This window comes from Labrus mixtus, chromosome 3, assembly GCF_963584025.1.
Source record: "Labrus mixtus chromosome 3, fLabMix1.1, whole genome shotgun sequence".
Lineage (NCBI taxonomy): Eukaryota > Metazoa > Chordata > Actinopteri > Labriformes > Labridae > Labrus > Labrus mixtus.
In genome coordinates this window covers 8,836,643-8,860,771 of record NC_083614.1, presented here as the reverse complement: position 1 = coordinate 8,860,771, position 24,129 = coordinate 8,836,643, and the positions used below count along the sequence as shown (strand labels likewise).

The following is a 24,129-nucleotide window of genomic DNA, read 5'->3' as shown; positions in this document are numbered from 1 at the left end:
CATAAAGAGTAAACAAGTATTACATCAGGCTATAACTGTGTTGTTAATTTTAAATTATTGTCCATTAAATAAAAATATCCTGCTATGAATAAAGTGCATTTTGTAGAAACATTTAGCATGAAATCATTCACATAAATCTCAAGTCAAAGGCTTTAATATAAGACAGAAAATGAGAAGATTCACTGCACACATGAAGGCTGAATTACTTCTTTTGCTTTAATTATATTCTCAAACAAACAAGGCGTGTCGCCCGCACGGCTTCATCAGATTCATCATCTGTCATTCGTCCTTCTAGTGTGCAGTGAATCTTCTCATTTGATGATATGCAGCCAGGAATATTTGTAATCAGCTGTAGAGTTACACAGAAAAAAAGGAAATGTATTGTGTTTTTGGTGCAAAACCAGCTTTGAAGTGAGAATACAGCTTCATTTCTATCTTTGAAAAACAGTCATAACAATGTAACAGTGAGAGTTCCTTTATTCATAGAGCACGTTTATAAATCAGGTTTATAAAGTGCTGTGCAGTGAGCAGAACAGATAATGAGGTAATAAATACAAAGAATGAACACACTAATTACATAATAACTATACCGTTTACAGCAATAAAAACATGACGGGAAAAGGTTTTTTAAAAAAAGAAACACATCGATGTGTGTTAGCTGTCAGCGGGATAAAGAAAGAACAAACTGCTGCCTGCTCCTTTAAGGGGGGAAAATGTATAAAAAAATAAATGCATGGGTCAGATTTTTCAAAAAAAGTAGACTAGAATGGTCAGATAGGAACCTTTATCTCTTCTGATGTGTACATGAAAATGTTTTACAAGAACATTGAAAGTGGAATGCATAAGGTTAATGAGGATACAAGGTCATACGTACACAGGTGTTGTTTTTGTTAATGAAGTGTTTTTGACTAAGGGTGGTAAGAGTCCAAATTAAACTTTCCTGATCTTGGACACAGGAGTTACAGTGTTCATCTTTTTTTAAGTCTTATTCTCAACTTACTGTCATAAGTTGGGGGGGCGGCAGTAGCTCAGTCTGTAGGATATATAACCAGAGAATAGCCGGTTCAAGTCCCAATACAGACTAGATTATGGAAATTGGTTTGGTTGCTAAAGAGGGGCCAGTTCACTTAGCGAGCCCTGCAGAGGTTTTTGAGCAGCGCTACAAATCCCAGACTACTCTGGCACTCTGGATGGCAGCCCCTCCCTCTCCATTAGTTCATGACCACAGGATCCTGACTGTGCATGTGTGTGTATTACTGGCCTATATGTGTGTAAAAATGTAATTTCTCCTTGGGGATTTAATACATTTTTCCTCTCAGTATTATTAATGGTGCTTACAGCACTGAAAGTTTATTTAAAAATAATCTATTTGGACAAGCAAAGTCTTGTCACTCCGGATAGTCAACACACTTAATGTAAACAGAATTCACAAATATTTTTTTGCTGATCAAATGTAAGCGTAAAAAATGTAAAGGTCACAGAGACGCTCTTTCTGGAGAGAAGTGTCTTGCTTTAATTCACTACCAGGAGCACTGCAGACTTTGTTGTAATGTTTGCATTCTTGTATTTAGACTCCAAATCGTAGGCATATAAAAACCTATTAGCATAGACACCAAAGCTGATATCAGTCATTGAGTGAACCTTCCCTTGAAAAAAAACTCACTCAAGTGCATCTAGATCTAATCTGGAGTTAATCAAAGAAATCTAAGGTTTAAAAAGGGTTATAGTGGGGGTCCCGCTAGTGCGCGCATGCACGGAGGCTGGAGTCCTCCAAGCGGGCAGCCCAGGTTCGAATCCCACCTGTGGCTCCTTTCCCGCATGTCATTCCCGACTCTCTTCCCTGATTTCCAACTCTATCCACTGTCCTATCTCTACAGTAAAGGCATCAAAATTTCCAAAATAATTATAAAAAAAGGGTTATAATTTAAAAGGTATACAAATGTTTGTAGTTCTGCTATAGATGTCCGTGCATACAAAAGGTCAAATATATGAGAGATTTTACTGCAACTGTGCATCTACATTAAGAAAAACAAATGTAAAAAAGCGACTGTGAGGAATGTGAAAATCAACAGTGTCTTAATGATGTGATGTTCCACCACGTGCTGGAAGAAACCCTTAAAATGTCTATAAACACAGAGGACCTTTTCCCTCTGCCATCATGCTGAGGGTGGTTAGCTTAAATGCTGTTATAATGTCATGCTTATAGTAGCTAGCACTATGACATTATAACACTTCCTATCAAATAATTGGCTAAAGGCTAATATAACTGTTTAACGTAAGGTTAGACTCAAGTCCACCTAGCGTTATTTTCTTTTTTCAATTGTTTTCAATGAGTAGAGAGCTTTCACAGCAGAAAGTGGCCACCTGGAGAAAAAGCACAGTGCCCAGCATCTTTCCGAGCACTCCGACTTTTTTGTTCAGCCGCTCCCAGTGCTCAAGTTGAAACTCTTGGCTGTTGGTGTCACTGATGCTCTTTTCCAAATGTATGACATTCCCTGTATTTTAGCCGCCTACGGATCGTGTCTTGTCTGATTGTCATAAAGAGAGGACAGACGTGCAGAGCTTTTCTGACCAAAAACAAACGCTAGGTGGACAAGGGTCCTAAAAGAGTATAATAGAAAGAGTTGCTGGCTATCGTAAGGTTTGGTGGATTATGGTAGAATGCTAACATTGTCTGTTGTGTTACAGAAGCTAAGGTCATCAAATATGTTGTTTTAACATGAAAAATGGGCCAATGGCCCTCTCAATTTTTACTATGAATTTTTGTTCAGTTGGTATTTAATAGGAAAGTGATTAGCTGATTACAATTGTCAGGTCACAGCAGTACAATAATGTTACAGCATTTAAGCTTCCCGCCCTGAGAGGGCAACAGAGGAAAATTACCATTATCTGAATATGGAGAATGCACCTTTCCATTACTCTATATGTCGCTGAACTCTATTGGATGGATTTAACGCAACTCTTCCAAAAAACATTCCCTAACGTTTTAATGAAGGTGTGGAAGTCGCTGTTTAACACTTCAGTTAGATATCGCTCATTTGTGTTCAACTAGGCTGAAATCTGGTGACTGTAAAGGCCATTAACTTCATAATTATACGAATCAAACCACTCCCGGACTAACTTCAATCAGATTTGAAGTTAGTCTTTCAAGTAGACCCAAACCATAAAAGCAACAATGCCCACTATAGAGTGACATTTCTAGTACATTGCCTCACAGTAGGGTTCAAGCATTCATGTTTTTTCCTTTAATTTATTCTGAATATGTATACTGGCGTTACAAAAGCCATAATCGTTCTGGAGTTTATCTAAAATTTCTCCAATGAACAAAGCTCTGCTTTGTTCATTTTATAAGTTGCTAACACTTCATGAAGCATAATAGTGATAATGACATGATTAAAGAAAAAAGAAATAAAAACGTCTTTGAACCCAAGGTGATGCTCGACATTTGATGCCATTTGGAATGCGACTACCGTCCATCACTTAGACATTTACATCCATTTGGAAAAGAAACGCTAGCTTCCTGATTGATGCTCTCTTTGATCTCCATGGGGAGCGAGTCAAAGAGGTGATCTTCCACAATGAGGCAGCTCCTGCGCAGGAGACCACACTGACCAAGCTGAGCGGGAAGACGATCAAGACAGTTTCCCTTCAGTTCCAGGTGTGTCAGCTGGGAGAGTTGGCCAATTTTCTCTGGAAGGGAGGAGATACAGTTGTGGCTGAGACATAAGGTCCTTAGTTTGGTGCACTTGAACAGTTGCTTGGGAACTACCTCGACTTTGTTGGCGTTAATGGCAAAATGCTGGAGGTTCTGAAGAAAGCCAACCTCCAATGGTATTACAGAGATAGAGTTGTGACTGACATCGAGGTACCTCAGCTTGAGAAGAGTGAATAACGATGAGGGTAGTGACTCGAGTTTGTTGTGTGAGAGATAGAGCGACTCAAGGTTTTTGACGTAGCTAATGGACAATGGAATCGTGATGATCTTGTTGTGCCAAAGTTTGAGGCATGTCAGTCTCTTGAGGTGCTGAAAGCTGATGATTTCCTCAATGGTGCGAATGTTGTTGGATTTTAGGTCCAGTTCTTGGAGGTTTGTCAAACTGAAGATAGCGTGGGGGATACGCTCCAGCTCACAGTTCAGAAGCTCCAGTTCGGCAAGATTCAGGATTTTCTTTAGACTATTAAGCACTAAGAGTTTTGTACCATCATTATGAATAACCAACTTAATCAGATGCGGGGACAGATCTGTTATGTTTGTCGGGATCTTTGTGAGGTTGCTTTTGAGATGCAGTATCTTTAAGTGCCTGAGATCTCGTAGAGACTCGAGTCCAATCATTTTGTTGTTTTCAGAGTTCAGGTTACCAACCAAGTACAGCTCCCTTAAACTTTTCAACATGTACACCCAGCTAGGAATCTCCCCAACATCTGTGAATTTGACATGAAGGCACCGGAGGTGATCACGAAGAAAGATAAATGCCGTCTGTTCAACTTTGGCAGGACAGTGATAGAAGTGCAGCTCCTGAAGGTTTACCATTTGTGAGATCTTTGCTGTTATCCTGGCCTCTGGGATTAATTCTAGTTTGAGGATTTCCAAATCTGTGAGATCAAACACAGCATCTGGCACTCCTGAGAGCATGAACAGATGGAGTTCCAACTTGTCTTGAGAATTGCGTGTAACATGCTGCCTCAACTTCTCGAAGGTCCACTCGTGGTTCAGGCTGATCTCCCGCAGTTTGTTCTCACTCACCTCGGAGAGAAAAACACCAAAACGCTTTGAATAGAGCTGGTCGTACTGGTCGACCATGTGGAGGAGGAACGCAAAGTCATTTTTGACATCTGGAATGTCGCTAAAGCTGCTCTCCTCCCTGACTTTTTCAAAGGAGTACTCTTTGAGTGGTCGCCTAAAAAGCCAGAACAGTGTGTATATGCAGATTATACCATAAGCACATATGAGAGCTATATAACTGACAAGGAGCTTCTTCAACATGAACGCCATGTTGTGCGTACACTGGAACTTTTTGTATCCTGTCAAATGCTTTATTTCAGGCTCACACACATGGTCGAAATCTATGGAGGCAACAAATGTCATTGTGTAGCAGAGGATCAGAATAAATTTGACTGTTTTGATGACTGTCTGAATGGCGTACAGCCTGTAAATCAAGTCACTGTCTTCCACATGGGCGCGGAATTTCCGGACTTTTTCGAACAGGGCTTTTGCTTGCTCGCCGTCTTTCTTGTCCAAGATGGTCATTGACGGAATTTCACTAACTAGCTTTTCAGCAGAAAATGTAACCCCGGATTTGTTCAGCATTGGGGCAGACTGGTTTGGACTCCCCTCCTCGCTGCTCGTGGACAGATGCTTCAGGAGGGACGAGGCACCGGCAATTCTTTGTTTGTTCTCCTCTGAGTCCTCACATGCAGTCTCAGACAGTGCTTTGGTAGTCCAAGGGGATTCAAAACACTTTCCAAGTATGGAAACAAAGTGTTCTATTTTGGAACTTGTCTTTGGGTACTTGAACCAGAAGTTGCTGCTGACCATGAGAACAATTGTGTGGATCAGAGCGAGGTATGGGAAATACTTGGAATACCAAGGCAGGGCAACATGGTAGCACATCTGGTTGACAAACACATACTGCTGAAAATCAAGTTTGGTCCTGACACCTGTAGGCTGAGGCTGGCCAAAAGTCTCCGGCGATTTGAATGGAACTGTAGGCGTGATGATATCAGGAGGCTTTTTAGCCATTAAAGGAGCAGCTTGCTCTCCAATGGCGCTCTCTTTGTTCCATAAACTATCAACCATCTCTGGTGGTTGGGAAGCTAGAAATCCCCCAGCATCCTCTGTGGTGGGCTCCAGAATGGGAAGACAAACCACTTGGTCCCGGGTTAACTGCATGGTTCCAGAAAATATGGCCAACATCAACATGACAATGCCAAGATAATCCATGAAGACGTCCCACCATGGTTTCAGTATCCGATAAGTTGGCTGGATGTCGTTCAGGGAGGCTACTTCTGTGAGGGTGAACATTCCTGCAAAAGATAACAGAGGTAACCATTACACTTGATCTATTCATACAATACTGCTACTAGTATTATCTTTCCTATTTAAGTTCCATTTTTAGGTAAACATCTTTTATTGAAATAGTTTGTCTTGTAAATTGATGAGTTGTGTGATGAAAATTAGGGGGCACTGAAAATGTTGTGTGTCTTGCAACCCAGGCCAGGGGGAGGGGGCTAATCAAAATTCAGTTTAGGGCCACACAAGTCTTATTTCTGATAAATATGTGTGTTGTTGTCAGACACCTGCCTGCTGTTAGGGCTGGTGTTACCTTATCATTTCACTGACCTATTAAACTTTTCAAACATGAAAAACAATAAGGAAAGCACTCCAAAATTGTATTTTAATTGCCACACGAACGTTTCGAGCAGACACTCTTCTTCAGCGTGTAACAGGCAATTTTCTCAAATATACCCAAGGGGGATTAATTTATACTGTTGTCCAAAATAGGTACTAGTCCATCCCAGCAGAGGGAGTCCCTACCATACATCTTTCAATACCAGAGTAGAAAATTTGCATTATAAATGAGCTTCTTAACTCAAGGTACAGATTTGTCTATAATTACCCAAAAAACAAAAATACAAGTCTTACAGCAGGTTAAGAAACGTCTGTGATCAGTTCGCAATAAACAAATAAATGACATTTTCTCATTTAAACCATTTGGAATCAGGGTACCTAATTATTAATGAATCAAAAGATTTCTCTCAGCAGAAGGATTTCCATCTCTGTCCACAGCTCTGCGTGGCATATTTACAACTTCTATGCCCATGTAATGTAAGTCGCTCAGATTGTGATTATGACTATTAAAATGTCTAGCCACTGATGATTTATCATGATTGCATATAGAAGATTTTTATTTGCATATCCGCATCTAAAGTGTGTTGCTCACAATACTTTTCCTTCTGTCTAAAGTGGGTCTACGCAGGCAGGCTTTTTATATAACAGGTGGACGTTTCCTTTCTGCAGGTCAAATAGGACTGTTATCTTCATCATTAGCAATGCTATCAACAAAGTTGCTTAGCTGTGACAAGCAGTGTGTAGGTTAGCTGAGCAGAATGTAAGTACATTAAAGTAAGCCTATTGTGAGTTGCATAACAATATCTTGTCCCTTAGCTTAGCTTCCTAAAACAGGATTGAGACAATAGTAGAGCTACTGGTAGAGGGAGATGTTGTTGTTGTTGTTGCATCCTTCGCCAATTTTAAATGTTCACGTTCACCACAAGAGATCTGCCTTTAAAACTTACAAACTGGTGATAAACATACATTTTCATCCCACATATTCTTAGTGGACAGAGTTGTAACAACTCACTGTTTGTCATTATCTACAACAGTTTACTGATGATATCAATTGTATTTGTCTGTTACAGTATTTTACTCATCAATGGGTTTTACGTGCTCCGGTGTACAACATATCCAGACTGCTTAGACAACAGAGTTTATTTCTGGTCACAACACTATTGACATCATTAGTGGCTTCTCCACTGGTCCAGTTCAATGTGAGAACACTGTGTGACCAGATATACAAAGACCCAAAAATAAGATTTATAGGGTCCTTTAGTACAGTTCAGCCAAAACAACAATCAGAACTCTTAAGTGAACTTTTGACAGAGACGTGTTGATTCCTGTACACAGTGTTGTTGAAATGAATAACTGTACATTCTTGTGTCATGATATTTAATTTCTACCCTAATTTTAAGCCACATGGACACAACATCAGAAACAACCCTAACCCCTGTATTCCAAATACAAGAAATGGACAGAGTCAATCTTCCAAATCTCCATTAGAGAACAACTGAAGATTTAGTCTTGGCTTACATTGAATATCCTGGAAAACACTTAATCTTTGTTAACTATATTGTATTGTATGTGATGCTCCTTTTATTGGTTGCCTTCCCAGCTATATGTTAAATTCACTAGCTTTAGTAAAGGACAGAGACCTGCCAATGTGAGCAGTCATAAAGGTTGAGATGCTAAGCTCTTCAGAGATACACTGACTGAGTGTGTCTTCCAATTACAAACAATGCCAGGTTTCCCAGACATATTTAAAGAGGCTGTGAGGTCAGCCTTATCAGATTGTTATGGATTAAGAGATGAGACAGCCCTGGAACTAGGACACTGCACACAAGTAGTCTGGAGAGACAGTGCAAGCCAAATGCAACATAAACTCTCTATCTATACAAAGTGTATTTATAATGCAACATTTCCATAGCTTTTCTTTGAGGTTTTTTTATGCACATCATTTCTATGCTTCTTCCAAATGAGGTGGCTACACAGTTTACAATCACGTGCCTAGAGCATGGACTGTAAATATTAAGGCCTGGAGGCATCTATTTCCACTCCAGGCATTGTGAAGCTACGATATGTTTACTGTTCGGTTTGCTGTAGATTATCGTAGCCTATAGAAAATTCAGGCGAATTAACATCTACGCTTTTCCTGTGTTTTCGTGTGGGTTATTAGACAAAATATAGGCTATTTTATAGTTAGAAAATATATGTTACACCACTGCGACTACAGTCTATTGTCTGTAAAGCATGAAGGTCACTATTTTCATTGAGGCTGCAGAGCAGGCTGAGACCGGCTACAGCAGCAAGACGCATCCATGGGCACAAAAAAGGAGGTGGACCTGATGTCCGTGGAGCTTTTAAACACAGCACAAAAAAATCACGAGTCATTTTAAAAATACATCAATGCACCACTTTTTACTGCTGCTGTGTCACTACGTTTCAAAGCTAACAATAATGGGCCAGAGCATATCGGTTATATTTCACACATTGAATAAGACTAGATGAGAAGCGGCACCCTAACGCACAGATACGAACCTTTAGGAGTCCTGGTCCAGTTATGTCGATTCCAGCAGTACCGAGTAACACCTCCTTTTAAAAGCCATGTTTCAATGCGGGGATGAAGGCGTCCATTCTTCGCTTCAGTCAAACCGTGGGCCTGCTGGCCGGGATATAAACAGCTTATCTGCCTACCCCCCACTCCGCTTCAGATGGTCGGGTCCGCTCAGCTGCGTCTCTGACTGGCGACACAGCCGGCACGCAACACCAGCTGTTCCAAGTGTCCTCGGTTCAGACCATAGACTGTAAAAAGACAGACCGTCACCGAGGTCTATCTCCACGACACAGTTCAGCCATCAATTTAAACCAGTTCTGCTGTGGTTTACACAACGAAATTTACAGAAAACCGCTTTGTTATCCTTGCACCAGACTCACAGATAAGGAGAGATGTTAGGGACCGTCGTCAAAGTGCAGTTGCTGAAATTTCAAGTAAAATTGATAATCTGTTTTGTCATCCCAAAACGTAACTTGAAATATTCAACAGCAAGAACCATTCAAGAGAGTCTGTAGATTTTTCTTTAATGTCATTCATGAGTTATCAAAGCCCTGTTTTCTTTATCGGCACCACTACCAATGAACTTTTATCTCATTCTTTGCATACAGTCTAATTTTTAACATACAACTATTGTTTGGAGCCCAATGAAATAAACTGTACAATAAACTCGCAGAAGCTTTATTATTATATTTTGTCAGTGATATTTAAGACATATCAGCAAAGGGAACAATGGTTAAACATGTGATTTACCCTAAAATATATGTGTTGATAAATGTTTACTGCAATGGCAACTGTCTGTTGGAAAATCTAAAAGAAACATAGACAAACTCTTAGTTCGATTTTTTTTTCCATTTTTATAGATCTATATTAAAGGTGCACTATGTAGTACTACATTCTGTCTTCAGTGTCACAGGGACCAAATTTTCCTTTAAGACAGTTTGTGTATAGAGTTATGGACATATACCACATAATCTGTAAATTTCTCTGACTTTCACTTTTCTCTACCAAAACTGGATAGTGCACCTTTAATAAATATGATTGTAGTATTGTTTTTATTACATGTAATAAACATATTCACCTCACTTATTTTAATTTATTGTACTTGAAAAATTATGCAAATGTCCAAGTGACCATCTAATTCTCATTCTCTTCAACCTTCTTTTTCCATCGGTGCCTTATCTGTTCATAATAGTACACTTATCTTCTTTAGATGAAGTCAAACTTTTGTATTTTTTAAGTTTTATTTTCCCTGCAATTTAAACTGTAGCACTCCTCAGCAAATTGCATCACTTCAAAAAAAGAATAATTTATCTCAGCACATTCATTTTAAACACAGACTGTTTTTGCTGAGAGAGTTTTTGAAAAAGTGTAACCTAAGAAACGACATGTTCAAATAAATCAATGTTTATTGGTCAATAATATAAAACATTTTTGTTACATATATTATTTAGTAGTTGGCTGAATACTACTTCTTGGGCACATTTTGATAGCAATAAGAAAAACACCATTATGACATCGTCCCTTAAGTTTAATTCAGTTTCCAATTCCTACAGTGCAGTAGATTTAGCCAAGGTACTTCATTTACCTAAAAATAATATATTTGTTTTATATTGCACTTACTCTACTGCAGTAACCTTACACTGTCTTTAGGAAAATAGAAGCTTTATAAGGGCAACATAAAATATAAAAAGTCTAACAATCTGGCTGTAAGCTTAGACCTGTTTGAGGTCTTCTTTTTAGATTTACATTCAGTCATCAAATTATTCTATGCAGCATGATATGAAATACGTTTGAACCATAAATGAAGTTCAAAATGTTGTTCTATGGGATTACTTTTTTCTCTGTTTGAGAGTTGGCTGAGACCCATGATATCATTCTTGTTTGTATGTAAAATATGTAAGCTAAAGCCAGACAATTAGCTTAGCATAAGATAAGGAAAGGGATGCCCCACTTTGTCAGGTTCTGTCATAAAGGATTCAACAATGGCCTGAAGACAAACAAAAAGTCCAGCATGTAGCTTCTGCTTCAATGTACTTTTTTACATTTTGGTTTTGTTGTGTTTTTGGAGGTTAGAAAATATCTATAACGTGTTTTTTTTTCCCAGTAAGCGGAAGAGGTGCTCAAAGAACATTGCTATTTTCTTGCTCCTGCTTTTGCATTTATGCTAAGCTAAGCTTAGCACTACTGTCCGTAGTTTCATGTCTTACATTCACATACCAGATATTTTGTACATTTTACAATATAACTCTCTGCAAGAAATCAAAGGCGTGGGTCACCACAATGCTGCATGTTTCCCTTAAGGATGATTTGTGGTGACTTCCGGTTGGCACGCTGCAGAGAATGGCAGGCTGACAGATCGCTCTCCCACCAACTAGGAATATTCCCCCGGATTCAAGTTTTTTAACAAGTTTATACACCCCACGAAATATGGAAGGGGACAAACAAGATAAACCGAATACAAGATCAGAGAAAAACGAGAAAACAGCCATAGGGTATGACGACGAAACTAATGCTAACTCGCCTAGCACAGGTGGACTCGAGCATACCTAAGCTAGCTTGTTGGCTAATATACTTGCTGAAATTAAGGCAATACGTGCCGATGTAAAGAAGGAGCTGAGTGCTTTTCGTCACACATTAAGAGAGGATGTGAAGAATGAGTTGACAGAGTTTAGAGACCAGATTAACCAGGCCCTGGGAGATATCAGGGGGGACCTAAAAACCACAACAACTCGAGTTGAGGATGCGGAGCAGCGTGTCACGGATGTAGAGGAGTGTAACCTGGCACTGGAAGAGGCGCTCCTGCAAATGAAACAGGTGCAAGAGTCCATGCAAACAAAAGTTACCGACTTGGAATTACGATCGCGAAGGAATAACATGCGTATTTACGGCATCCCTGAAGGCGAGGAAGAAAACAACACGGTGGAATTTGTGTCTAAATTTCTGAATTCAGAACTGACTCTGGGTGAGGTTGAACTGAAAATACGGTGCTGTCATAGAGCTCTAGGTCCGCGACCGCCCGAGATGCGCCGCCGCGGTCTTTTGTGTTAAACTTTTTGGAGAATAAAACTAAAGACCAGGTCCTCTCAGCCACGTGGAAAAAGAAGGAGGTTTTCTACAAGGAGAGGCGAGTTTACTTCGACCACGACTATCCGACAGAAACAATGAGGAAAAGAAGGGAGTATGCTGGTATATGAAGAGTATTGAAGGAGAAAGGTGTGCTATTTTGTGCAGTTCTGGGAGCAATCTTTCTTCTTGCTCCCGAGAGGGGCCCTTACCTTCAATTAGGATTTCCCCTCAGATTCAAGGAGCATACCTGTTCTCCTTTTTTGGAAGTGAGTTTGTTTTGTCCTTACTGTGTTTGGTATTGTTCATGTTTTTGTATTTGTTCCTACCTAAGTTCAAGGGTAGAATGTTTTTGGTTACAGAACAGTGTTAAACAATATAAATGCACTATCAGGAATATAAGGTAATAACACTCAATGTGAATGGGTTACATAACCCAGTGAAAAAGAAGCAAAATTATTGCTAAAATGAAAAGGGAATGTACAGACGTGATTTTCTGGCAAGAGACACATCTCTCAAATGCAGAGCATGAGAAATCAAAAAAGATGGGATTTTTGAACACATTTTATTCCTCCCACAAATCAGGCCGTAAGAGGGGTGTGGCTATACTAATTTCAAATAGGATAAACTTCCAACTAACAGCTGAAATTAAAGACAAGGAAGGTCGTTTTATACTAATTAGAGGCAGGATAGACCATAAAGAAGTTACATTACTAAATGTTTATATGCCCCCAGGGCACGATAGATCGTTCATCAAAAGGATATTTAATCTATTAATACAAGAGTCATCAGGGACTGTAGTCTGTGCAGGTGACTGGAACATTCAATTACAGTCTAAATGTTTAGTGGTTAGCAATAATCAACGAAATACACTGCATGGAGAGACTGACCTTCTCATTAAGGCTAAAGTTTGACCAATTTATAAAAGTCTGGAAGAAATGGAATATGTACTGTACGGAATGTAACTCATCTTAAATGAAAAACCCTGATTTGTGTATTTTCACTAATGTATGGCCCAGGTTATCTTTTTTCTTTTCTTTCCTTTTTTTATTCCCTTCTTTCTTTTGTCTTGTTTTACTCTGAAAATATCAATAAAAAGAAAGTATCAAAAAAAAGGATGATTTGTGGTAGGATAATATTTCATGTAAATTAACTCTGTAACACAATAAGACAAAATCTTTGTAAAAAAGAAGAATATATAATTATTCCCTGCAATGAAGAATCTAGAAAAATAAAACTTAACTTTGTCAACAGTAGTCTAATACTTAATTATGGTAATGCCTTAACACAAAAAATGCTCTGACAGAACAAGCAGCAGGCACTGCAGCTACTCAAAGGCAACTCACTCAGCCGTCATTTGGTCCCTGACATCTGAAGGCAGAGTTTCAAACAGTGTCTCTTCCACTACAAGGCCACTATGTTTCAAAGCACGACAGCAACCCAGCTCTTGTGGCAGAACCTCAAAGTGGTTGCCTTTGAGATCCAAGTATGTCAGTAGAGCTAGGTAGGAAATTTTAGGCGAGATTATGGACAGTGAGTTTTTACCAAGCTTAAGTGTTTTCAGCTTTTTGCAAAAGAAGAGCTCATCTGGTAGATTCTCTAGCTTGTTACAGGTGACAGAGAAATACTGGAGACTCTGAAGGACTCCGATTTCTGGGGGAATGAATTGGATGTCGTTGTTGGACAGGTCCAGGTAGCGCAGCTTGTTGCACAAGAACAAGTGTGAAGGCAATATCTCGATCTTGTTGTGGCTGAAGTAGAGACGCTCTAGGCTCCCCAGCTTCTTGATATGCTCTGGGATGTACGTGATACAATTGTACCAAAGTTTGAGGCAGGTCAGTTTCCGCAGATGTTGGAAGCTGATGATCTCCTCTATTGAGCGTAGGTGGTTTTCTTTCAGGTCAAGCTCTTGCAGATTTGTGAGGCTGAAGATTGCGTGTGGGATGCGCTCCAGATCACAACGCACCAGCTCCAGCTCAATCAGATAGGACATCTTTTTCAGGTTGTTGAGCATTACTAACTTAGTGCCATCGTTGTGTAAGTACAGCCGCTGCAGATGGCTGGAAACATCCACAATGGACTGGGGTATCTTGGTCAAATTGCTTTTAACGGAGAGAGTTTTCAAACACTTCAACTCCCGCAGTGACTCCAGAACTATATTCTTGGAGGCATCAGGGCTTAGCGATCCAGTGAGATAAAGCTCCTCTAAGTTGCGCATGCCATACATCCAGTTCGGCAGTTCCCTGTTGTCATCGAACTTCACCCGCAGCACTTTCAGGTTCTCTTTGAGGAAGGAGGTAGCCGATGTGTGCAGCTTTAAAGAGCACTGGTACAGAGACAGCTCCTGGAGGTCTTTCAGCTGAGAGACTGAGGCGGGGATTGTGACATTGTTGATGATCTCTAGCTTCAGTGACTGAAGCTCTGTCAACTCAAAGACGGTGTCAGGCAACCCAGGGAGCATGAACAGCTGGAGTTCAAGCCGGTTGTTGGTGTTCGTCTGGAGTCTCTGACGTAACTTCTCTGCAGTCCAGTCATGATTCAGGTTGAGCTGTTTCAGTTTGTTCTCACTGACCTCGGAAAGAAAAACCGCAAATCGCTTTGAATACAATGGGTCGTACTGATCAATCATGTGCAGCATGAAAGCAAAGTCATTCTTGACGTCTGGGATGTCATTAATCCCTGTTTCCTGCCGCACATACTCAAAGGAGTATTCTTTCAGCGAGCGGTAAAACAGCCAGTAAGAGGTGTAGAGGCTGGTTAGTCCATACACAGCCACTAAACACAAGTAACAGTAAGAAAGCTTAGAAAACAGGTGAGCCATGGTGTGATTACATTCAAAGTCTTTGTAGCCCGTCATGTCCTGGATCTCGACTTCACAGCGAACTCTATTTCTTACTTTATTCACCAGAGAACTGTTATAGGCAATGATCAGGAGGAATTTAATCACTTTGAATACTGTCTGCCGAACATACATTAGATAGAGGATGTCTCCTTCTTCAACGTGTAGACGGAACTTCTTTACCTTTTCAAAAAGGGCTTTGGCTTGTTCACCCTCCTTTTTATCAAGAACACTTGCTGATGGCTTCTCAACGACAACCTTCTCAGGAATAGACCTGAGGGACTGTGTCTTCTCCAGACTTCCTTCTCCAGGAGACACGGCAATGTTGGACCTTGTCGTTGGGCTCTTTTTATGGTCGTTTTCTTCGGGATTCTCTCCAGACACCTCAGACAAAGCTCGTGTGGTCCAGGGAGAGTCGAAGCACTTGCCAAGCATGGAGATGAAACGCTCTATTTTAGAGCTCGAGCCAGGGAATTTGAACCAGAAGTTGCTACACACCATGAAAACCAAAGTGTGAATCAGAACTAAATAAGGAAAGTATTTGGCATACCAATGCAGGGCCTTCTCATAGCACATCTGGTTGATGAAGCTGTACTGTTGGAGGTCCAGATCAGTTTTTAGGCCTGTCATTTCTCTTGGTACGGCTGAAATGTTGGATTGCAGTAGTAACAATGACTTCACATCCACTTCACTTGTGTTCTCTGGAGGCGATGATATTCTCTGAGGAAGGCAGATGATTTTATCTTGCATGACCTAAAAAGTGAGAAAAAGAAGAAAGTGTTTACATGTGACGCAGTAACCAGGGTTGTACTCAGCTTTATTTAGTAACTCTTTTTTGTATACTTCATGGGCTTTTTACATACAGCAAAATCATACAAAGAATAATGCTATAGAGGTCTGAAGTCCCCGACTACAGAGTCTTATCATTTGACAGACACTGAGTCATACTGATTTTGCCTTGAGATTGATTTAGGCCAGGGATTGGCAACCTTTTCCATTTAAAGAGCCACTCCCCTCCAAAAAATCCATCTGGAGCCGCAAAACATATTCGAACCTTTCAATGAAGTTTATGCAGCCTCTCTAAGCCCATCACATTACCAATACCACCACATTACATGCGACAACTCTCCAGTGGGAATTTCCTCCATCACACACTGCTGTCAGTCTGCCTGTCTGTCTGTATAACATACAGCAGGCTAATGGGGTAGGATCAGACTCGTATTGGCGCTAATTAAACAACAGAACCAACGATCTGGATGAAGAGAAATGTAGCCTAAGTTATGTTATAAAACAACTTTAAATGAGAAGTCACTACAGAGGCTTCTTACTCTTTATTTTATAGATAGAGCTCCTCCTACCTGAGCACTCTGTCATCACCTGCTCTTATCAGAGTTAGGCGGAGTATAGTGCGTGAGTGACAGGGAGCATTAAATGAGAGGAGCAAAAGAGCCCGATGCGTCTCCTGAGGCGCAGGTTGACCCCTGATTTAGGCTCACAGTTTGCTCCGTCTGTGTCGGGCACAGCTCTAAGGTGCCCTGATAACTGCTGTGGTGGTGAAATCCATCCACAGCCATTACGGTTTAAAACTAAACCAATTTGTTATCGAGAATTGTGTTGGGTCTGTCAGTAATAGTGAACAATTAATACATTAGTTTTATATAGTGCTTTTCTGAAAACTCAAAGACACTTTGACAAAAACATAAACAAAATAAACAAAAAACGACGAGGACAGTAAAACGAAGAAGTAATGTAAGGGGGGGAGGGTGGGAGTTAGTGGTTGTAGGCAGTGATGAAGAGGTGAGTGTGGGGGAGTCTCGGATGTTTTTGGGGAGTGAGTTCCAGAGGGTGGGAGCAGCATCCACAGACCTGACAGTTCGGGTGGGAGTATTACTATGAGTAATCATTGCTATGCGCACACAAGAATCCAGGGCTCTGAAGTTGCTGACCACAGAGTAGAGCTGGGTATTGTCCACTACCTCACAATTCAATTCGATTTCGATTCTTTGGGTCATGATTCGATTCAATATTTCACATAGATGAGAGAAGTACCCAGAAAACTACTCACAGTACCTTCTTATATTTGTTAAATAATTGTGTTTGTATTTGTTTCAGACAAACTGACTCAAAAATGTATTTTGTCGTTCTTATTATTCTTTAATAAAAAAAATAATAAAACATGAAAGTACAGTATGATCTGAAGAGCACATTTGTGCCTGAGCTGAATTCACAGCACCCACAGTGCCCCCAGTGGAGAGGGGTGTCATTACAACTCCATGAATTGATAAACATCACATTAACTACTCTCAACTACTGATCGCGACTACCGATATTTCTAGCGAGCTCAAAATACTGATGATATGCCATCCATTCACTGGGATGGTTTACATTCAGTTTCCATTAATGGAATGGAAGCATGGGAGTTCTCTATGCTACTTCACCCCCCCCCACCCTCGATGAAAACTAACTCTGGGTTGACCGTAGTGAAGACGAACAGGTGAAAGACACCTGAGTAAGAGAATATTTTTAACGACGATGCATCCAAGTAAAATTCACATGAAGTTTTTATCACAGCAGCACATACAGAAACAGAAAATCAGCTTTTAGTGGCAATTCCCGCTTCTTTGTGTGGCGGTCTTTGATGTAATATCCGGTGTTTCCAAGGCAACAATGGAAATGTTGTGACTGTCATGGCAGCTCTATCATGGTGGCTGCCACGACAAGACACGTGCCGTAACAACTATAAAATTAAGGACTCTCTGGCTTTGATAATTGTTGAAAATATTTTAGGTAAGTACTAATTCAACAACAGTAAATACAACAGGTTACGTACATTTTTTATTAATTTAGATAATTTAAAGTAAACATTGTCATAAAATTCAACAAATTGTTGATAATTCGATGAATCATGCACAATAGTTATTTAGACCATAACCTATAAAAAAGCATTTCTATATGATTCATCAAGTAAGAAGTAGCGTTATTTTTTCACAGACTTATAAACCGTCTCCCTTTTTTATGCATCCATTGGGTCCCCCTGCTGGTCATAATAAGAATGCAGACAGAGTGAATTCAACATTAGTCTTTATTTCTTTTCAGCCCTGGGCGTACTTCAACTTTCTCTATACAGTTTTTTCTTTGTATTCATGCTTCACTCTCTTTAATGCTCAGTGTGTGACCTTCATGTGTTCTGTGTTTTTCATAAAAACTATCTGAACTCACACTCAGTATACAAGAATTAATCACGTTTATAAACCTTTTTTGGGACACTATTTTTTCTGAGAAGTCAGATTTAGAAGCTCAAGTATATTTTCAGGAACTGACCAAAAGTTTGCATCAGTTAAAAATATTTACTTGTCAAGTAAATACTGAGACACAGCTGCTTCACGGCCATGCTTATTACAGGAAACGGGCACTTTAAGTCAATGGAGGACGGCCTTAAGTGGGGACATTTTGTGAACTCTGATAAGGTGCTTGAAACTTCACTAAGCACATTTTAATACGACACAATCTGCAACTACAGTATGTTAATAAAAATAACTCAATTTGTGAGTATACTGCCAAATAAATGACAGTATAAAATAAGAGCACTGCAGTTGAGCCGCAGCACATGAGAGATTAAAAAGCAAAGTCAGGTGTGCTGAGGTAGACTTTTACAAACTCAGTTTCTGTCTCTGTATTTCTCCCTCCAACTCTAAACGCTGGCATTATAGTGTGAAGCAATGGAGTTGTTACCAAAAGTGGTGTGTTGATAGTGTCCTGAGCTGGAAAGTAAACTTGGCTACATCATTATTTACCCACTCAATTAATCAGCTATCAGATCATGTCCAAACATAGTGTGAGTTGGAAACAATGGATGCTCCTACCCTGATAAATATTAGTCTCATAGATTTTCTCTAGATGTTTTGGTATCATTTCCAGGGTTTACACTACAGAGTGTTGCAGTAGCCAGAAAACATATCAACTCCACAGAGAGCGAGAGAGAGGGAGAGAGAGTGAGAGTGAGACAGAGAGAGTGAGAGAGAGAGAGAGAGAGAGAGAGAGAGAGAGAGAGAGATGAAAGAAAACAGTTAGGAATATTGTGTTTACTGAAAGGGGCTGGGTGGGCAAATGTTTCCACTGGTAACCTACCAATGGGCTGAATGCTTCCTTTGCTTCATTCCAGTCCAGGTTGTAAAAGGGGGGGGGGAAAGTTGTTCTGAGCTGGTGCCAGTGCAGGCGGCACAGCAGTTATGTTGTATTAGAGAGACTATGGGCTCACTCTCATTTCAATGACTCGATATTTAATGGAAACAAACAGTCCAACTCTTTTTATCTCATACACAAGTTGTAGCACAAACTCCTAATGTTACATAATACGCTACATTTGTCCCTCCCTTTTAATGAGATGGAAATAGTTTAAGGGGAAGCGAAAGCCATTACAAAACCTTTTTGCACACATTTAACTGCTCCCTTGAGTAGAGACATCATGGAGAAGCATCGTTACTGACCTGAAGAGTGCATCCAAACACTCCAATCATGAGCATGATCACAGACAGATAGTCGGTAAACACATCCCACCACGGCTTCAGGACTCTGAACGCCGGCTGCTGTTCAGAGAACTGACGGAATTCCATCACGGGAATCATGATGCCTGTTACAAAGAAAAGAAAGAGGAAAAATGTCCCACATTACCTTCAGGTCATACAAAGGGAATTGGCATAATAGGGGCGAAACAATGATGTGATTAAGGATGAGGAATTGTCGGTTTTAAAACACTCACAATAGTGTCTGGCCTGCCTTCATGTCTAAAGAACAACAATACCTTTGGCAAACCTTAAGTTCCCAGTGATTTGGTTTATGCCAAAATATCTGCACAAACTATTTGAATTCCAGTCATCTTCAGATTTACCTTTTGTAGGGTTCTGATCAGCTAAATTTAGCAGATTTGCGGTGAAAACACAATCATACCTTATTAGCGTTAGCTTTTTCCACTTTGATCATCATGCTACTGTATTAACCTTTTTTTTTTTTTTTTACCCTTTTTTTTATAGTGACAATGCCATTCAAGGGTTCAGGAGAGGTGGAGATGAAACTGTAGGTCACTGTCCTGACGGCTGACTTCAGGAGCTAGTCATGCAGATAGCCCAATTACGTTTTTAAAGTTTCTAAGTTAACTTCTGACTTTGCTGGTCTAAGCTGATCAGGTAATGTTGAAGCAGTTACAAATCAATTTTAAAAAAAGTTACTTTAACAGAAACTCAGAAATCATGCAGACACCTATAGATGGTCAGTTTTTTGAGCCAGTGAAAGACAACCGCATGTACGTAGGCGCTAACTACAAACTAGCTTCAAGCACTTTGTAACAAAATGCCATTTTTCTAGTTCTTTTCCATGAAAGTGTCATGATGAAAGACCATGATCAAAAAAAAGTGTACCAAAGTTGACTAAATACCAAAACCAATGACGTTCCAAGCTGTTAGCCTTCATGCTAGATGACAACATGCTGAAGGTAAACAGAAGGTTAGCATTATCTTGTCTCTTTTCCAACTCCTGAAAGGGGCCATGAATCTTGCACTTTTCCACCTTTTCTCTTGGATTCTGGTTAAACAGATGCTTGAATGAGTAAATTCAGAATATTTCCTCAAAATGAGGAGTTCCTTTTAAGTGGAGCTTCAACATAAGACAAGTGCACATTTCTATTGTAAGTCATTACCGACGAGACGGAACAAGCGACTGGCTTTGTAGAGCTTGTGACAAATGTTTGGACATTAACTTCAAAGTCTAAGACAGCCACATGATTGTAAATTGGCTTCATAATGAACACGTTCAATGACAAAAGTGAATTAAACCAGACCTCTGCCCTTTTTGTTGTTTATACATCGCGCTGTCTTCAAGCTATAAATCTCTTCAAAGACTGTGAAGAACCAATCTTTGTTAACAGCAGCAGCATGAAAAACGGTGCGGTTTCCCTGATGCTGCTCTCTGCTCACACTCTGCGTGGTCACCTTCTTTAGACTGCTTACTACTACAGATGCAGGCGTCCGATTTCCAATAGGGGTCTGTCAGTATTTGGGCTGCAGTGTCATTTAAACACAAAAGGCCGAGTTGATGAAAAAGCTGAATGTAGACTTAGGAAAAAAATCTCACCAGAAAACATAATTAGCACGATCCTATCACAACCAGTTAATACATTTAATGGGCTGGAAGAAACCACAAAAAGCAATCTATTCCATTAACAAGAAAACATACAAAACATCTGCAAACTGGTGTAATGAATGATCTATGAATTGCCGGAACTCAGGAACGTGTGTCAGTATTCAGGGGATGTTTACATGAAAATGTACAGCACTGACGGGTTACTTTAAAGGTTCAGATCATCCAAATCACAAGAAACTTTTACCTCAGTGAACTCTAGTTGCATCTGGCTGTGAAAAAATGTTTATGTGTCGAGCTTTGAAATATCGATCTATCCTTCATTATTTCTATGCTGTGGTTTTAAGCCCTCCACATCACCTCAAGATGTAATTTATGACTCAGTTAACCTGCAAGTCACATTTGCTACATGTTCTTGAGAATCTTTTTCTACCATGTAGACATGAGGATCCAAAAATATGTTATAGGGTCAAGGTCTGAAAACAACATCCATGAAGAAGAAAAACTCTCAAGACACAGATTATCACAATAATGATCAACACTGAGAGAGTATGTTTGGAGACTTTCTGACTTCTAGTAAGGCAAATCTTAACCAATTTTAAAAAACTCGAGAGATCACAAACATAAGGACAGTTTCAACCAAAGCTTAACATTTTAATCCTCCGAATGAACACACTGGACGATTCAACCGGACCACAAGACCACACACCTTCCATTTGAAGCAACAACTTCACAGCTGCGATTCCACGAACATGAGATCTCACAGAAACTTGCATGATCAAACGTGACCCCAGAGGAAAAACAAGTATGGAGGACGAGTGACATCATCAGATGGCTGTCTGGTCTGTCGTGCACATCAAACATGTTTGATATTCACGTTTCCATATTGGGGAGGCTCCGACTCGATCGAGAGCGGTAAAATGATTTTATTGACACCACACACTCAATTGCGACAAGCATTGAATCCGGCCACGCCCCCCGTTAGTTGGAGTGTGGAGGGGGGCAAATCGGGGCTTAAAACTTCTAGCTAGCCTAAAGCTCCAACAACACATGGTACTGCTATTTTGCATGTCTTACACTTTGAATTGGCAAAGCTGAGTTTATTTTCCTTTTAAAAAAAAGAAAGAAGATCCAGCCTGTTTAATTGGTTAGAAACAAAAAGTGTTGCAGTGGCAAAGTTCCATTTGCTATGCTTATCTGCCTCTCCTGTGAACTATTTGAGTCACAGAAATAACCATTATACCGTCACGAGTGAAATACAGTAAGTGTAGTGTGTAGCCTACTATTATAGGTCAGACTACGGTTAAGGTAAAGTTTTTGTGTAAAGTATCACTCCCTACCTATTGTGCCTTTAAAAGTTTCATTAATAGGTTTTCTTTGTGAAGAAAGAAAATCAGAAACAATGCACAGAGTAAAGGGGTGTGTGTGTGTGTGTGTGTGTGTGTGTGTGTGTGTGTGTGTGTGTGTGTGTGTGTGTGAAGCTGTAGGGAGTGAAGCCTGTAGTTTGTATTAGGAAAAATCCTGTCTTCCTCCAGGATGAGTCAGCCATTGAGTGGAGCTGACCAGGCCATATCCTTGTCCCTTCCTAACAGGAAACTTGTCTGAATCCCAGATATCCAAAAACAGACATGTTTGTAACACACCCAGCCCCTGGCACACAAAAAGTCCTGTCTCGTTACGGACGTGGAAAAATACTACCCGCAATGCAGAATGAAAAAAAAAAAAAAAAAAAAAAAAAAAGAGAGAAAAGACCTCTGCTGTTATTAGGACCTAATGATGAGGCACACTTTGAGACTTTGAAGTGAAACTGAATCTGCTGGGGAAAAAAAGTGCCACTAAGAAAAGCTGTGATTTCTTCTGAGATCAGAACAATTCGTCGTTAATGATCCGGACATAATTTAAGTTCCCCGATTAAACATTAAGGCTACAACCCGAACTCTGACTCCGACAGCACTTTTTGAGCACAATTTGAGCACAGAGAGTACGGAGATTACTGCGCATCACAAGTAGTGTTATAGTACCGTGGGCTTTCAGGTAAACTAACAGTCATAGTTTGTCAGACACTCCACCGACTCAATATAACGCTGTGAATACGTCACGCCACTACGCTGTCTAATTCCTCTACATGAAAACACTGGGAGAGATTTACCTTTCTGTGGATGAGAGCTGGAGATGGGGATGTGAGCGCTTTCATGCGATGAGGTTTCGGATCATGATGCGCGCGGTCCTCCGTCTTTCCCGGATGCTCCTCGGGTTTGACCACTCCCCAAGTCTGTACGGCTGCAGCCTTCAGGGGCGGAGACTTGTGAGGAAAACCCAGGCTGAGAGACTTTACTGTTTGGGGATGTGTGTTTGTTTATGAGACAGCTGAGGAAGGGGGAGGCCAAAACTGCAGCTAATAATACTTCAAGAAACGTCAATAACAGTTTTGACAGTGTGTATTTAACTGGAGGAACATTGGCATAAAGTTTTGAAAAACACTTTTCCACCTAAATCAAAATCCTACTTAAAAAAACAAAAACAAAACGTGTTTCAAGTAAGTTCATGTTATCATGTAGAATGGCTCAGAATCAATAAGGGGCCCATATAGCCTATACATATTGACCAGCCACTCTCTAAGGAAACGTGTACAATATATTGGTCTTACATTATTATTTTATTTTATTTTATTTTTTTACATTTTAAAGTCAAAGAAGCAATGCACATTCATGACATTTCTGTGATGTGCCAGTTTAGCCAGCATGGCTCACTTTTAACTGTAAGGTCCCTGGCTAGGTGAGTGACCGAACAATATACACACGAGGTATTTAAAACAGAGCAGCAATACTGTACACTTATCAGGGCACACATCGGGCACTTCTACAGTAATTGGGCACTTATTTCAAGCGGCAATAGTCGACAGAAAAATAGACTCAAATGGAACAACAGTACAGTACATCTAGAAGCACATATAAGACACTTAAAAGCCAGATGACACAAGACATGCATCAAAATAGGACAGCAATACTCTACACCCAGCAAGGCAAATAAAATACCTAAAAGCAGGACGACAAAACACGGAAATAAGGCCTACATTAGGGCGCAACAGCATATCAATAAAGGCTCATTACATCTATGCAACAAGGCACATGTAAAACACTTAAAGCAGAACAACATTAGAACTGGAAGAAACATCAGGGTTTGTTTGTTTCATTAGTATTATTATTA

The 24,129-nt window shown here is 40.1% G+C and overlaps 2 protein-coding genes across 2 annotated transcripts; both read right to left on the bottom strand.

Moving 5' to 3' along the window:
- Positions 1-459: 459 nt before the first annotated feature.
- lrrc8db (leucine rich repeat containing 8 VRAC subunit Db) lies at positions 460-9,241 on the bottom strand. The gene is made up of 2 exons (XM_061030604.1): positions 8,873-9,241; positions 460-6,024 (listed from the first exon to the last, which is right to left on the bottom strand). The coding sequence occupies exon 2, from the start codon at positions 6,020-6,022 to the stop codon at positions 3,467-3,469; it is 2,556 nt and encodes an 851-aa protein (XP_060886587.1). The 5' UTR covers positions 6,023-6,024; positions 8,873-9,241; the 3' UTR covers positions 460-3,466.
- A 1,035-nt stretch (positions 9,242-10,276) lies between these two features.
- Positions 10,277-23,201, bottom strand: lrrc8c (leucine rich repeat containing 8 VRAC subunit C). The gene is made up of 3 exons (XM_061030603.1): positions 23,072-23,201; positions 19,278-19,420; positions 10,277-15,543 (listed from the first exon to the last, which is right to left on the bottom strand). Exons 2-3 carry the CDS (start codon positions 19,413-19,415, stop codon positions 13,294-13,296), a joined length of 2,388 nt encoding a protein of 795 aa, XP_060886586.1. The 5' UTR covers positions 19,416-19,420; positions 23,072-23,201; the 3' UTR covers positions 10,277-13,293.
- Between the last annotated feature and the right edge of the window lie 928 nt (positions 23,202-24,129).

Coding starts and splice junctions, on each gene's coding strand:
- lrrc8db (XM_061030604.1), bottom strand. CDS start 6,022: ATGTTCACCCTCACAGAAGTAGCCTCCCTGAACGACATCCAGCCAACT.
- lrrc8c (XM_061030603.1), bottom strand. CDS start 19,415: ATGATTCCCGTGATGGAATTCCGTCAGTTCTCTGAACAGCAGCCGGCG. Junction 15,544..19,277: donor TGTTTGGATGCACTCTTCAG/GTCAGTAACGAT, acceptor CTCACTTTTTAG/GTCATGCAAGATAAAATCAT.